This window comes from Ptychodera flava, unplaced genomic scaffold (assembly GCF_041260155.1).
Source record: "Ptychodera flava strain L36383 unplaced genomic scaffold, AS_Pfla_20210202 Scaffold_101__1_contigs__length_297651_pilon, whole genome shotgun sequence".
NCBI classification, from domain to species: Eukaryota; Metazoa; Hemichordata; class Enteropneusta; family Ptychoderidae; genus Ptychodera; species Ptychodera flava.
In genome coordinates this window covers 250,440-263,935 of record NW_027248283.1, presented here as the reverse complement: position 1 = coordinate 263,935, position 13,496 = coordinate 250,440, and the positions used below count along the sequence as shown (strand labels likewise).

The window sequence follows — 13,496 nt, the reverse complement described above, 5'->3', positions numbered from 1 at the left end:
GGACTAGACTAGTTCTGATCTAACTATTTCCGTGACCTCGCCAGATTTTTGATAAGTTTACTTACTTGACATATATATATATATATATATATATATATATATATATATATATATATATATATATATATATATATATATATATATATATATATATATATATATCTGTTCAAATAAATTCAAATTCAAATTCAAAATATTCGCGACTGACAAGGTTTGAGGTCCACATAATATTTCCGATTTCTACCTGTCAGTGAGATTCACAGGTCATGATCGTGTGGCACCGGGGCGGTGCGGGTTTCAGATACAATGTAAGATCTAGGGAAAGTCAAACTTTCGCTTACGTTGTTAAAGGAAGTTTAGTTCTATTTAGGCAAGCCAGGAACGAAAATATACGAGCAGACGACGGAAATACCTTTGAAATGTTTTATTTGTACAGCAACAAAATCACGGACGAGTTACGACAATACAGTTTACAGTGTACTCACTTCATGTTTTTTTCTAATCCGCTTACTAAGATGGTAAATTCGGCATCTTTGACGTCTGGGGACATGTATAATTCTTCGAGATAAAGTGACTGGTACGGGTATTATATCAACTGTGCATTCATAAATGTTGCAGAGCTAGTTGCTCCATTCTATGACTCTCAGCTGTTCATACTCGATCGAGTTTGAAATCGAACGCTGGCGTGGCGCGAGTATTTTACCCGATTTTGGCGGCCTCATAACTTTCACGCAGGGATGAGGTTGTGTATCAAAACACGATGACACACCCATTTTACAAACTCCCGCCTACTTTTTACATCGACCGTCATTTTAAACTAAAAAAAGTCTTCTTCAAACTGTGAAAAACCTATGTCGACATCGTAATATTTAAATTGTTAACCTTAAAAGTGCTCCATAAACCCTCCTTTGAAATGGCCCAATAGCGGAATAATATCAAGAAGTGATACGGTTGTCATCACTCCTTAGCAACCCACGTTTTATAAGTACAGCCAGGAGCAAGCAAGGTCGATTTCAGTTGATTTCGTCGCTAATGCCGGAGCGTCTGTAGGAAAACAGTCATAACCAAAGCATGCATGTATGATTAAGGGGTTATTACACGGCGTTGGGGCGATACCGTGTCCGCATTTTGAACCGTTGCTGCGCAACTCGTCAAAATAGGGACACATCACTCGAATACGACGCGGTATCGCCGAAACATCATGTAATGACCCCTAAGAATGGTAGACATTATAATGCCACCTCATATGTCTTAACATTTATGCATTTGTCTACTTCTAGGCTAGCCAATTGCGCTATAGGTCTGTTTTAGTACACAGGCATATCTACGAGAGCAAAGATTTTTGACAAATTGTGACGTGACCTCTATGACCTTTGACCTCAAATGTACTTCTATGCCTGTAAATCAGTACCAACAACAGCTATAAGGTCAATATTGGTAGAATTGTAAATCGTATTGTGCCACATCATGTGCCTTAATCATTATGCAGTTATCTTATTTTAGGCTAGCGAATTAACAAAATGTCTGATTTAAGTACAAAGGCATTAGTCCGTGGGCTGGAGGGGCCCACCGTGCACACCCCCCATAAACCTACTACATTGGTACTTTTTGTTCTTTGGGATCTGCTGAACTAGCAAAAAGATGTTAACATTGGATATTTTGGGATGCACTACCTGTCTGCACTCGTTTTTGATTTGTATGTACCGCAAAAAATGGCAAAAATGGGTAGGGGTAGGGGTACTATATCCTCCCCTAAATCGAGTAAACTAGCATGACATAGCACAAACCTTACATTTTAGAAAGCTCAGATACTGTTCTTACTGAGGATTACCAACTTTACCAAATTAATTTGTGTACATAAAATAAGACGACTTTAAATGAATTTTTTTTGACAATTTTGAAATTTTTTACCCAAAATACCATGTAACAATTGTGATTTACTTTTTATTAAGCAAAATTTTCACAACTTTTTGTGTTTAAATTATTTATTCTGACATATTAAACAAGAAAAAAAGTGTTAACATCAGATATTTAACTATACACTACTTCTCTGGCGTCCATTTTGAATTGCGTGTATCTGTATGGGGTGTGCAAAAGCTAGGGGTAGGGGTAAAACATTCTTTCCTTGATGAAGTAAACTGGCTTGAAATGCCATATACCTTATAGTTTTAGAAAGCTTAGATACTGGTCTTTCTAAAATGCATAAGGTTTTAGTAAAAAAAATATGACGTCATAGAATTGGATAACTTTAAATCAATTTTTCTGGTAATTCAGCAATTTTAACTAAAACTGTTGTTTCCTCCCAATGAAGCAAATCAAACAGATTGATGGATGTTATTTACTATATTGCAATGTGCTGAAGAAGAAAATAAATGTCAAAATTGGGTATTTACAATGCATTATTGTCTCCACTCACTAAAATTGCAAGTTTTGCTATATTGGTATATCGTGAATGGGCATTTTATGGTTATGCAATGAAATAAAGCACAGCCTTAAAAGAAGACTTTAAAACGCACACACATAGTCATATTACCACTTTCTCCTTAAAGTCAATAGATTGTTGATGACTGGCATAGACAATTTTCCAAATACGTCTTATCAAAATTAATTTATAAAAAAATATTTAAAAAGTAAATTATAAAAAAAGACAGTCATCAACAATCTATTGACTTTAAGGAGAAAAATGGCAATATGACTATGTGTGTGCGTTTTAAAGTCTTCTTTTTAAGGCTGTGCATTATTTCATTGCATAACAATAAAATGCCCATTCACGATATACCGATGTAGCAAAACTTGCAATTTTAGTGAGTGGAGACAATAATGCATTTTAAATACCCAATTTTGACATTTATTTTCTTCTTCAGCACATTGCAATTAGTAAATAACATCCATCAATCTGTTTGATTAGCTTCATTGGGAGGAAACAATAGTTTTCGTATTTTCTTTCGGTTAAATTTGCTGAATTACCAGAATTGTAATCGATTTAAAGTTATCCAATTCTATGACGTCATATTTTTTTACTAAAACCTTATGCATTTTAGAAAGACCAGTATCTAAGATTTCTAAAACTATAAGGTATATGGCATTGCAAGTCAGTTTACTTCATCAAGGAAAGAATGTTTTACCCCTACCCCTAGCTTTTGCACACCCAATAAAGATACACGCAATTCAAAATGGACGCCAGAGAAGTAGTGTATACTTAAATATCTGATGTTAACATTTTTTTTCTTGTTTAATATGTCGGAATGAATAATTTAAACACAAAACGTTGTGAAAATTTTGCTTAATAAAAAGTAAATCACAATTGTTACATGGTATTTTGGGTAAAAAATTTCAAAATTGTCAAAAGAAATCATTTAAAGTCGTCTTATTCTATGTACACAAATTAATTTGCTAAAGTTGGTATTCCTCCGAAAAAGCAGTATATGAACTTTCCAAAAATGTAAGGTTTGTGCTATGTCATGCTAGTTTACTCGATTTAGGGGAGGATATAGTACCCCTACCCCTACCCATTTTTTGCGGTACACAAATAAAAAAACAGTGCACACAGGTAATGCATACCAAAATAACCAATGTTAACATCTTTTTTCTAGTTCAGCAGATCCCAAAGAACAAAAAAAATACCAATGTAGTAGGTTTATGGGGGGTGTGCACGGTAGGCCCCTCCAGCCCACGGACTACATATCTACGGGTGCAAAGATGTTTGACAACATTTCACTTGACCTAGAGGACTTTTGATATCAAATCCACTACTATGCTACTTAAACTTAATTTTTCCTGACGGTTTTTGTTCATATTTTGTCTATTAAAGATGTATTGTTTAAACACTGAATTATTTTCTGTGATCGAAATTTAGTTCACACCTAAGCATTGTTTTTTTATTCTTTGGTAGTCCTGCGTTCGATGATGGTTGTTCCAGCGTATACGGCCTCCCTGGACAGCCATGTTAAGGTAAATAGACACAACCGGCAACTTGTAGTCCCACTTTGGACCGCAAACAAAAAACTACTTTCGGCCAAAATCAACTCCATTCCGATCTACGCCTATCGAATCACTGTACTGTTCATAGACTACAAAAAATGCTCTCGTGACCTGACGTCTCAAACTGTCAGCTATGCACTGTCAAGCGTCCGATGGTTGGCCATAGATGTCATTGGCGAGCCACTGGGTCCTTGACGCGCATCGCCAGCAAACTAACGGTTTGGGTTGTCATGAGAGCAATTGTTGGGATTCTGTGAATGGTACAGTGATTCCGATAGGCATTGATCGGAATCGAATTGGTCTGGGCGGAAAGTAGTTAAAATTTTCGTGCGCGGTCGAAATGGGAGCTGCATGTCACCTGTTTTGTCTAATGACCTAAGCATGACCGTGTGGTGGGAGGCAGTAATGATAACGTCGGTGACACACAGCATCGTGCGCTGATCTAATTGTCTGGCAGAATGAACTGCCATGCAGATATTGATTTTATACATTCAACATGATAAGCGTTGGCATAACAGAGAGAGAGAGAGAGAGAGAGAGAGAGAGAGAGAGAGAGAGAGAGAGAGAGAGAGAGAGAGGGAGGAACACAGCATCGATGGTTTCTTTTGCAATTTCTGTATTCATTAATAATTGCCGAATTATTTTGATTTCAGTAACCTTGCTACATATCACCACAGCATATGTAAGTGGGCTGCATTACATATTTATGAATGTCATTTTATGGAATGTATATTCTCTTTATCATTCATGTCATATAAATTCAGCATGGAAATTATGAACAGCGTGCTGTGGCTACTTCAGATACCTATCAAAACACTGCAGAATCAGCAGATTCACCGATGGGTAATCGATGACTGTATGTTTGTGCGCTTTTCTGCTTGGTCAATAGACAACCCTTGACACAAAATAAATATTCATTGTATTTCATTTTTTTGCTGATAACGAGGTAAATAATTTGAAGTAAAAAGAGTGATATAGTTTGATTTCACGTTTATTTTTATCAGGAACAATTTCTTCATAATTTTGACAAAAACCACGCTTTTTGAGCTTAAAATTTCAAAACGGGCGTTCTCATGGGTGCATACTAATCAACTCAAGAGTTTGTTATATTAGGTGGACGAGTTTGTTATTGTTCATATTTGGTAGGTTTGTGCATAATTATTTATAGTTTTTGTGCATTTCTTATATAATAATGTTAGATTGCCTTGGCAACCTTTCTTGAAACTCTGATTTGGTTATGACAAAGATTTTGCACAAAGCGCGCCCATAAGGACAATTATAGGAAAATACACTTATTCCCGATTTGTTTTAAACTTCATTTTAATGAAGATATACAGGCAATATTTAGTGTGTATAATATATACTGAATATGCAGCCACGATATGCAGTTTAGTCATAGTTTAATGATAAAAAACGGCATTTAGTGAGCCAAAAATTAGCAAAAAGGGTGCAATTGCAAACTTACAATCATGCCCTCGAACCCAAAACCAAACAGAACTGAATTCTAAGTTCGGTGTCGTGATAAAATCACTTCTTTCAAAGATTGCCTGCATCGCTTTTAGCAGGGCAATTGGCGCGAGTTCTTACGTCTGGCAACATTTAGCTTAGTTTAAGTCGGATTACGAAGAGGGTCGCAGTCAAAATAAAAAGGAACACTGCATGAAAACCCGATAATTCAGATAAATTCACATTAATATGAGTTGCCTGTATTATAGTATAATACACGTGAATTCACATGAATCCACATGAATATAGGCTTGCTGAATACAAAAAATGGATTCTTGACTGTATTCATCTGTATATGCACTCTTCAGCTAAAATACGGGCAATAATCCATGTTAATACAGTAAGTATTATAGGGTTTTTATGCAGTGGAAGGTATCAAAATAAACCTAGATCTTTTTACTGATTAATACTTAAAGTAACTACAGTTCGTTGTTTGCACTGTCGAGTGTGACAACTGTTGATGCGATAACTCTTGCTATTTGCATTTACCGCGAAGGTAGTAAAAGGAGTAGACCGGAAATAAAAATAAGTAGAGGACTAATTTACGTAGTTTGATGTCTTTGGGAGTTACTAGTTGTTGCATAACAATGTATTTCTTCTGTGACATATATATATATATATATATATATATATATATATAATATATATATATATATATATATATATATATATATATATATTATATATATCGGTAGAATGCTACATCATTTATTTATTTATTTATTCAACGTTTTTGCAACCACATCAATAGAAATATAGACTGGTTGAATTCTTACAATTAAAAAATTACACAGATTAAAAGGTGCATCTTAAAATTGATCTGTTAAAGGTCATAGAAATCACAAAAAGTGGTTCAAAAAGCACATACTTATGAAACGAAAAGCTATCTTTGATAACTGTAAAGAGCGTAAGGGATAAAACTATTCTTAAACCTTGTGTACGACACCTAGGGGTAGCATATTGTATGGAGTGACGAGTCTTTCTGGTGGAGATTGGGGCGATCAAGTAGTTCAACTTGTCAGTATCTATACACATTTTACGAAAGAAAGAATGACATAACTTCTCTCTTCTCTGATGCAATGTGTTTCACTTAGTTGTAATAGATTCTTGGTAAGACTTCCCCGGATATATAATTCGAAATGCTCATATCATATATCCTATTATATCCTATCAAATAATTATACTTACAGTTCAATTAATGTACTATTTGCTTCTGACATAATGTGCCTAATTTTCTGACGATGTTGTACTTTATTTAGCTGCTGATTGATGTGTTTTTACACCAATATTTTTTTCAGTAATATTTGGCCCGTCTGGAGCAGGAAAGACATGTTTAATCTCGATGACAGAAAAAATGTTCGGACTGAAAAGTATGGCAGCACCTCAAGCTGGCGGAGGAGAAGGAACTATACGTTTAGAGCGTTTTCTTGACGGACATGGAGGTCAATTCCAGCTCCTCGATTCCAGGGGTTTCTTCAATCTCGACAAAAATATTATGAGTGAAACAAAAGACATCCTTGACGGTATGTACGTTTCTTTTGTATTTACTCTGGATCTTCCTCTTTAGGGGCCGGCAAAAGTACTATGGGGCTTGCCCTCTAATGTATTTTCTCTGAATCTTTCGCCTTCTTCTTATTTCCGCCAATTGTACTGTCGTCCAAGAACTCAAAAACCATAAAACGTAATTTTATATAACTTTCAGGGCTTATTGGTCCTACTGACTACTAGTGCACCTAACTCTTCATTATTTTACTGGTCGCATGACCTGGCTGTTATATTTTATTAAAAATTTAATTCCACCTAATTTGCATATAACGCAACCAATCGAAATATATTAAGAAACGTTTTGGACCATATTACTTAGATGCTACATACCAAATTTAAAGGTAATTGACAATGCCGTTTTTGAAAAGAAGATTTTTCAATTAATATAAAATGGCCTTTGACCTGCCTTTTACCTTTGCAGAAAATGGCTATGTTTTATTTGTCCTGTTTCATAGATAAGGCCCGAGACCGGCCACAGTGATTGTTTTTTTGCCGTCCCATAAGTTCCGGTTACAGCTTACTAATTGGCTTGTCCCTTTCTCTTAGGTCTCATTATCATATAGTGATCACCTCACCGCACTGTGATTGGTTACCATATGTCATTCTGTGAGCCTCCTTGTGTAGTGTTCGCTGCCTCGTAATACATTGTCATATGTGCTTCCTCGAAACCGTCGCAGTAACAGGTCATTCCTGATATCAGCACCTAGTTTTACCACGGTGTGATAAAAAGGACAAGTGCTCAAAATCCACTAAAAACATACAGCCATTCACGTTGGTGGTTTTATTTTACTCTACACATTTGGTGTTTAGTGCAGTCAGCAGACGACACTCTTCAAAATAACGATGCTGCAAAGTTTATTGATCTGCTCAACTCTATGGCATTGACACAGCATGTGATTGGTCCTACTCACAGTAAAGGTCACACTCTGGATCTAATCATCACTAGGGAAGCTGACCCGTGTGTTCATAAGATCAGATGTGACTGGCTTTTGCCATCTGACCATGCGGCACTTCATTTTTCGACTGCTTTTACACGACCACTCCCACTGAAAATAACTAGTACTTCAAGAAAGCTTGCGAACATCAATATACTGGAACTCCAACAAAAACTTACGTCATCGCTGCAATCGGTAATTTCAATGAGTGACTGTTGTCCAACTGATATTGTAAATTCTTACAATAGTGCTTTAAATGGAATAATGGACGATCTTGCTCGAGTTGTTTAAAAACAGTTTTTGGACAAAGCCCGTGCTTCCTGGTTTACAGAAGCATTCATCAAAACACGTCAGGATCTTCGGCGATGTAGTATCCTGAACTTTATTGACCTTTGACCTGGGCTTACCCAGAATACTGTTCGTTGTTGTTGCTGTTCTCTGTAATGGCGGACATCATGTGTTCACGTGAATAAAGCATTGTAATCTGATAACATCGTGTGCATCATTGCCCATCGAGGCGAATGTTATATCTGGCGACGAGGCGGGATACTCAGAGAAGGTAAATAGAACTATTTGATTACAATTTCATCGTGGATGCCTGGAAAATGTCCGAGGGAAACAGTGCCGCTGACTCCGTTGGACATCGGAGGCCTCACTTGTTTCAACGTCAATGAAGACCCGAACACCATTTCTCAAAGATGGAAGAAATGGAGGAGAGCATTTGAACTCTATCTAGTCGGTAAGGGAGTAACAGTAGCCATGTCAGGCCATTTTCAACCCCTTGACTACCTATGGCGCCGGATATTCCGGCGCCATATTTAATTACCATATACCTTGAGCACCGGAAATATCCGGCACAGTTAAACAGGCTTATCTGCTTCGTTTTTGTCGCTAAAAATACCGCAATTTAGGCGTCGGCACGCAGCGCGACTAAGATTGATATATTTCGATGTGGTCTGAATGTGATTGCGCTCCCGTACGTCCGAGTATGGCCAAAATCCGGAAGCAAATGTCGTGAACCCTGACCTCAACCCTGAAAGGTCAGGCTGATCACAGAAGCATCGCGCTGATTGTTTACAGTTTTCAGAAGTACAGACGATCGTGAAGATGTTTATGGGTTTTTTTTTTTTAATGAAATGAAATGTTTATTTATTGAAAAAAATGATTTATATGTAAATATGTTCCATTAACAGCAATATTCGTGAATGAAACTAGAGGAAATACAATTTTTTACTATAAGCCAGTGAAATTTTATAGTAGCCATATTATCAATATGACTGTCATATGACTGGTCATTTGTTTGGTCATGTGATATGTTCCCTAAAATGTATTTTTAAATATTGTGAATTATTTGATAAATCATAACCACTTTAGATGCATGTTTCTGCAAGGAAGACATAAAGCAGGTGTTTACAAATATAAAATGTGTTGATTTTCAAATACAGAATCATGTCAGATGCTGATGTTTGTGGTTCATTTACTCTGCCTTTTGTGAGAAAAATCTTAAATAGGTACATCGATAAATAAAGTAAAGGGTAGGTTTTTATTACATATATGTAAAGACAATGCCATGAAAATTGCAACCGTTTACTTTATTCAAATTTCCGTCATTTTATGGAGTCAAAACACGTCCTGATGCTTCAAATATTCATATTCTTTGCCAACTCTGGTCACATGATGTGTCATGTGATCAGTCACGTGACCTGGAAATACAAAACTTATGTATGAAAAAGTGGGAAATTTCATGCTGATTCAGAAAATATATGGTTTATTGGTACTTACTTAATTTTTACTCTAAGCAGTGTTGATGCAATGACCACACCCCAGATTTTATCAATATTTACATAATTGGCCTGGTATATAGGAATACATTGGCCTTGGAATGTACTTCAATCTAAAGATCTCAGTGAGGGGGACAAAACAAGCCTTGAATGATGAGTAGTTCAGGAGATACAGATTTTTAAAGTAATAAATTTTCATATTTTTTCTGCTGTTCATTAAAAGTTTTTGGCGTTTTTAAATTTGATAAAGTTTTGATGTCAATAGATCAGAAATAATACATCAATAGCTTTGATGAAAGCTGGAAACCTATTGCAATATTCCTGTTGAAACCAATTGTGGCCATTCACTCTGAAAAAACTGACAGACCGTAAAAACAGTGGGTTCACAGAAAACTAAGTCCACCTAATTTAATATGCAAAAATTAAATCTTGATTATTCTTCCGTATAGAGACATAGAATTTTTAATTTTTAGATTTTCTGACAAGCTAAATTAAATGAAATTATTCAAAATGACGGCTGGCCATATCTTATGTAGTTTCCCTGATCAGGCTTTCAGGTATGCTAATTTATGCAAATTATTACATTTCAAACAGATTTATTGATTGTAAGTTTCCTTAATTAGCAATATATCAGCTAAATAGATAACTACAGTCATTGGTGCCAGACTAGCCCATAAAAACACTCATGGTGTGCGATGTGTGCATTCCACCACTAAATTTTTGTTTGCATTTGTTAACATTAAAAAAACTAATATTTTATTCAGTTTACGAAAATTAACCAGTCCCAAAGCATCTTCTACAGTAAATCCTGAATCACAGTGGTTTCAAACTTTCCAAAAATGTCTAAGCAGTACGCGAAAGCGTACACACCGGCCTCACTCAAGTCACAATGTCGGTAGCTGCAATAATTGTAGCCGACAGGCCTTTGTTTATCATGTTGGCTATTCAGCCCCGGCCAGTGGCTGAATAGCCAGCAACGCGGCAAACAAAGACCCATGGACCACAATTATTGCAGCTATGTCGATAGCCAACACAGCAAACAAAGGAGCGTGGGCTAAAATTTATTGCAGCGGAACTGTCGATAGGCACTCGCGCTACCTCCCGATCGCGCTCAACGTACTTTTCGATCAATTTCCATCGAAACCGCTCGACAAAATTTCATGAAACCTTCGAATCTTACTAAATATACAATAAATTTTATCATCAGATAGCAGATCATCGAAAATTTTGCTGTCTTGAGGTCGAGATTCTCGATCAAAGTTCTTCTTTCAATTTTCAACGATGATAACATGTGAATATCACAACATCGAGGCTATGACGCATTAGAGAATTATCTGACGTTTCCAACAAGGGTCATACATTGAAATCAGCCCATACATTCAGTGGAATGTTCAATTTAAAATAGGGGTCGCAAACTCACCCTTTTCTGGCGATCCGCGCAACAGAATGAAAACCAATTTTCAAGTTTTTATAACTTTTTATTAGTTTTACTTTTTCGATTTTATTTTCTTTGCAAATGAAAGAACAAGTTATAACAATCAAAATGAGTATCATGAGGGAAATATGCCTCCAAAGTTGGGAGTTTTTACATGAAATTCACTCAGCAGAAAAATTGTTTGCGCGTTTGACATGGCTAGTGACAGCAGAAACACAGAAACGAGCATTACTGTTACATACTGCTGGACTAGAAGTACAAGAAATCTATTTCACGCTGGTAGTTGAAGACTCTGACAAAAACTACGATGACACGCTGCAAGTATTGAACAATCATTTCGTCCCCAAAGCAAACATACCATTTGAGAGACACATGTTCAGACAAATTGCCCAGACCAGTGACGAGACGGTCGATCATTTCGTATGTAGGCTCAGACAAAGAGCGAGTACATGTGACTTTGCTGAGAAAGAAGACGAGCACATCAGAGATCAGTTGATTGATAAATGCTACTCTCCGCATATACGCAGAAAGTTTCTCGAGAAACAAAACGCCAAACTCAGTGATTTACTTGTTATCGATCATGCCCAAGAAGCTGTTGACTTAAAAATGCAGTCAATGGGAGAGAGGAAACCGCAAGTGGAACAAGTAAATGCAGTCGGTGGAAAGAAACAAGGCCAGAGGAGAAGTGCCCCAAAAGCAGGTAAAAGACATTATACCAGTAACACTTGCTGTAACTGTTTGAAGCTAGGACACTTTGCCAGAGATCCTGCTTGTCCAGCTAGGGGACAGAAATGTAGAAACTGTGAGGAGATAGGACATTTCTTCAAAAAGTGCCCAAAGAGGACATCAGAAAACCAACGTCAGACAGGAAGACATAGACGTAATCAAGGACGTGGAAGAAATAGAAATGAGCAGAACGATAGTGCCAACTATGTTGAAGGTGAGCAGTCTGAACATTAAATCATTAAATATTGGAGGCGTTGAAGTACAAGATATTTTGATTGATTCCAGAGCAACGTGTAACCTCATGGGTCAACACACGTGGGAGTACCTGAAAAGGAAGAGAGTCCAGTGTACATCACGCAAGACCGCACGAGTATTGTTTGCGTACGGCAACACAGAGCCATTGCCAACACTGGGCACATTCACTGCTGATATCATGTCGCCAGACAAATTGAGGTGCAGAGCTGACTTTGTTGTTATCAAAAGTAGAGGTAGAACATTACTATGCAGAGAAACTGCAGAACGCCTCAACCTCCTCCGCGTTGGGCCAATACACGCCAACAGTGTTGTGGATGAAAAGTCAGATGAAGACATTCGTAGAGAATATAAAGACATACTCCAAGGAGTCGGTCTTCTGAAAGACTATGAACTAAAGCTAAATATTGACGATTCTGTGAAGCCGATCGCTCAGCAAGTTCGCAGAATTCCCTACGGGCTACGGGAAAAAGTTGATGCCAAGCTCGACGAATTTTGTCAATGGGTATCATAGAGGAAGTACCGGAGGGACCGACCGGATGGGTGTCGCCACTTGTAGTTGTGCCCAAGCCGGACAAAGATGTCAGAATCTGCGTTGACATGAGACGTGCAAACGAAGCCATAGTACGCGAGCGCCAACCAATTACAACTTTAGATGAGTTACTGGAAGAATGAATGGCAGTACAGTGTTCAATTGCCTCGATTTCCATCAAATTCGACCAGTGAAGAAAGCCGACACATTACGGCATTTGCGACTCACAGAGGACTATATAGGTATACCCGACTGGTGTTCGGTGTGAATTTGGCCCCGAAGAAATATCAGCAAATAATATGTGATGTATTCCGTGACTGTGACGGTGTGGAAAACATAGCTGATGATGTGATAATACATGGTAAAGGCTTCAAGGATCATAATGAGAAGCTGTTTGCAGCACTCGATCGCGTGAAGGAAGTCGGACTAACCCTAAATGATGATAAGTGTAAATTCAGAATGACAAAGTTGACATTCTTTGGACAAGTCTTAACACAGAGGGGTGTCAGCCCGAGTGAGGAGAAAGTCGCAGCGGTACAAGACGCGGAACCACCAAAGAACGCCAGCGAGGCAAGATCGTTCATGGGTCTTGTACAGTTCTTATCTAAATTTATTCCAGATTTATCATCGATTGCAGAACCAATCCAGAGACTGACCCGCAAGAACGTAATCTTTGAGTGGGGAATTGCACAACAAACCGCATTCGAGAGATTGAAAGAACTCATTACATGCGCTGAGACATTAGCATACTTTCGTATGGACTGTAAGACAAGAATTGTTGCAGATGCGTCGCCTTATGGATT

General features: G+C 37.4%; 1 protein-coding gene across 1 annotated transcript; it reads left to right on the top strand.

The window, feature by feature from the left end:
• Nucleotides 1-12,210: 12,210 nt before the first annotated feature.
• LOC139126567 (uncharacterized) lies at nt 12,211-12,675 on the top strand. The gene has a single exon (XM_070692637.1). It carries the CDS (start codon nt 12,211-12,213, stop codon nt 12,673-12,675), a length of 465 nt encoding a protein of 154 aa, XP_070548738.1.
• The last annotated feature ends 821 nt before the right edge of the window (nt 12,676-13,496 follow it).

What these genes read in the sequence shown, in the direction of transcription:
- LOC139126567 (XM_070692637.1), top strand. Translation starts at nt 12,211, where the DNA reads ATGGGTCAACACACGTGGGAGTACCTGAAAAGGAAGAGAGTCCAGTGT.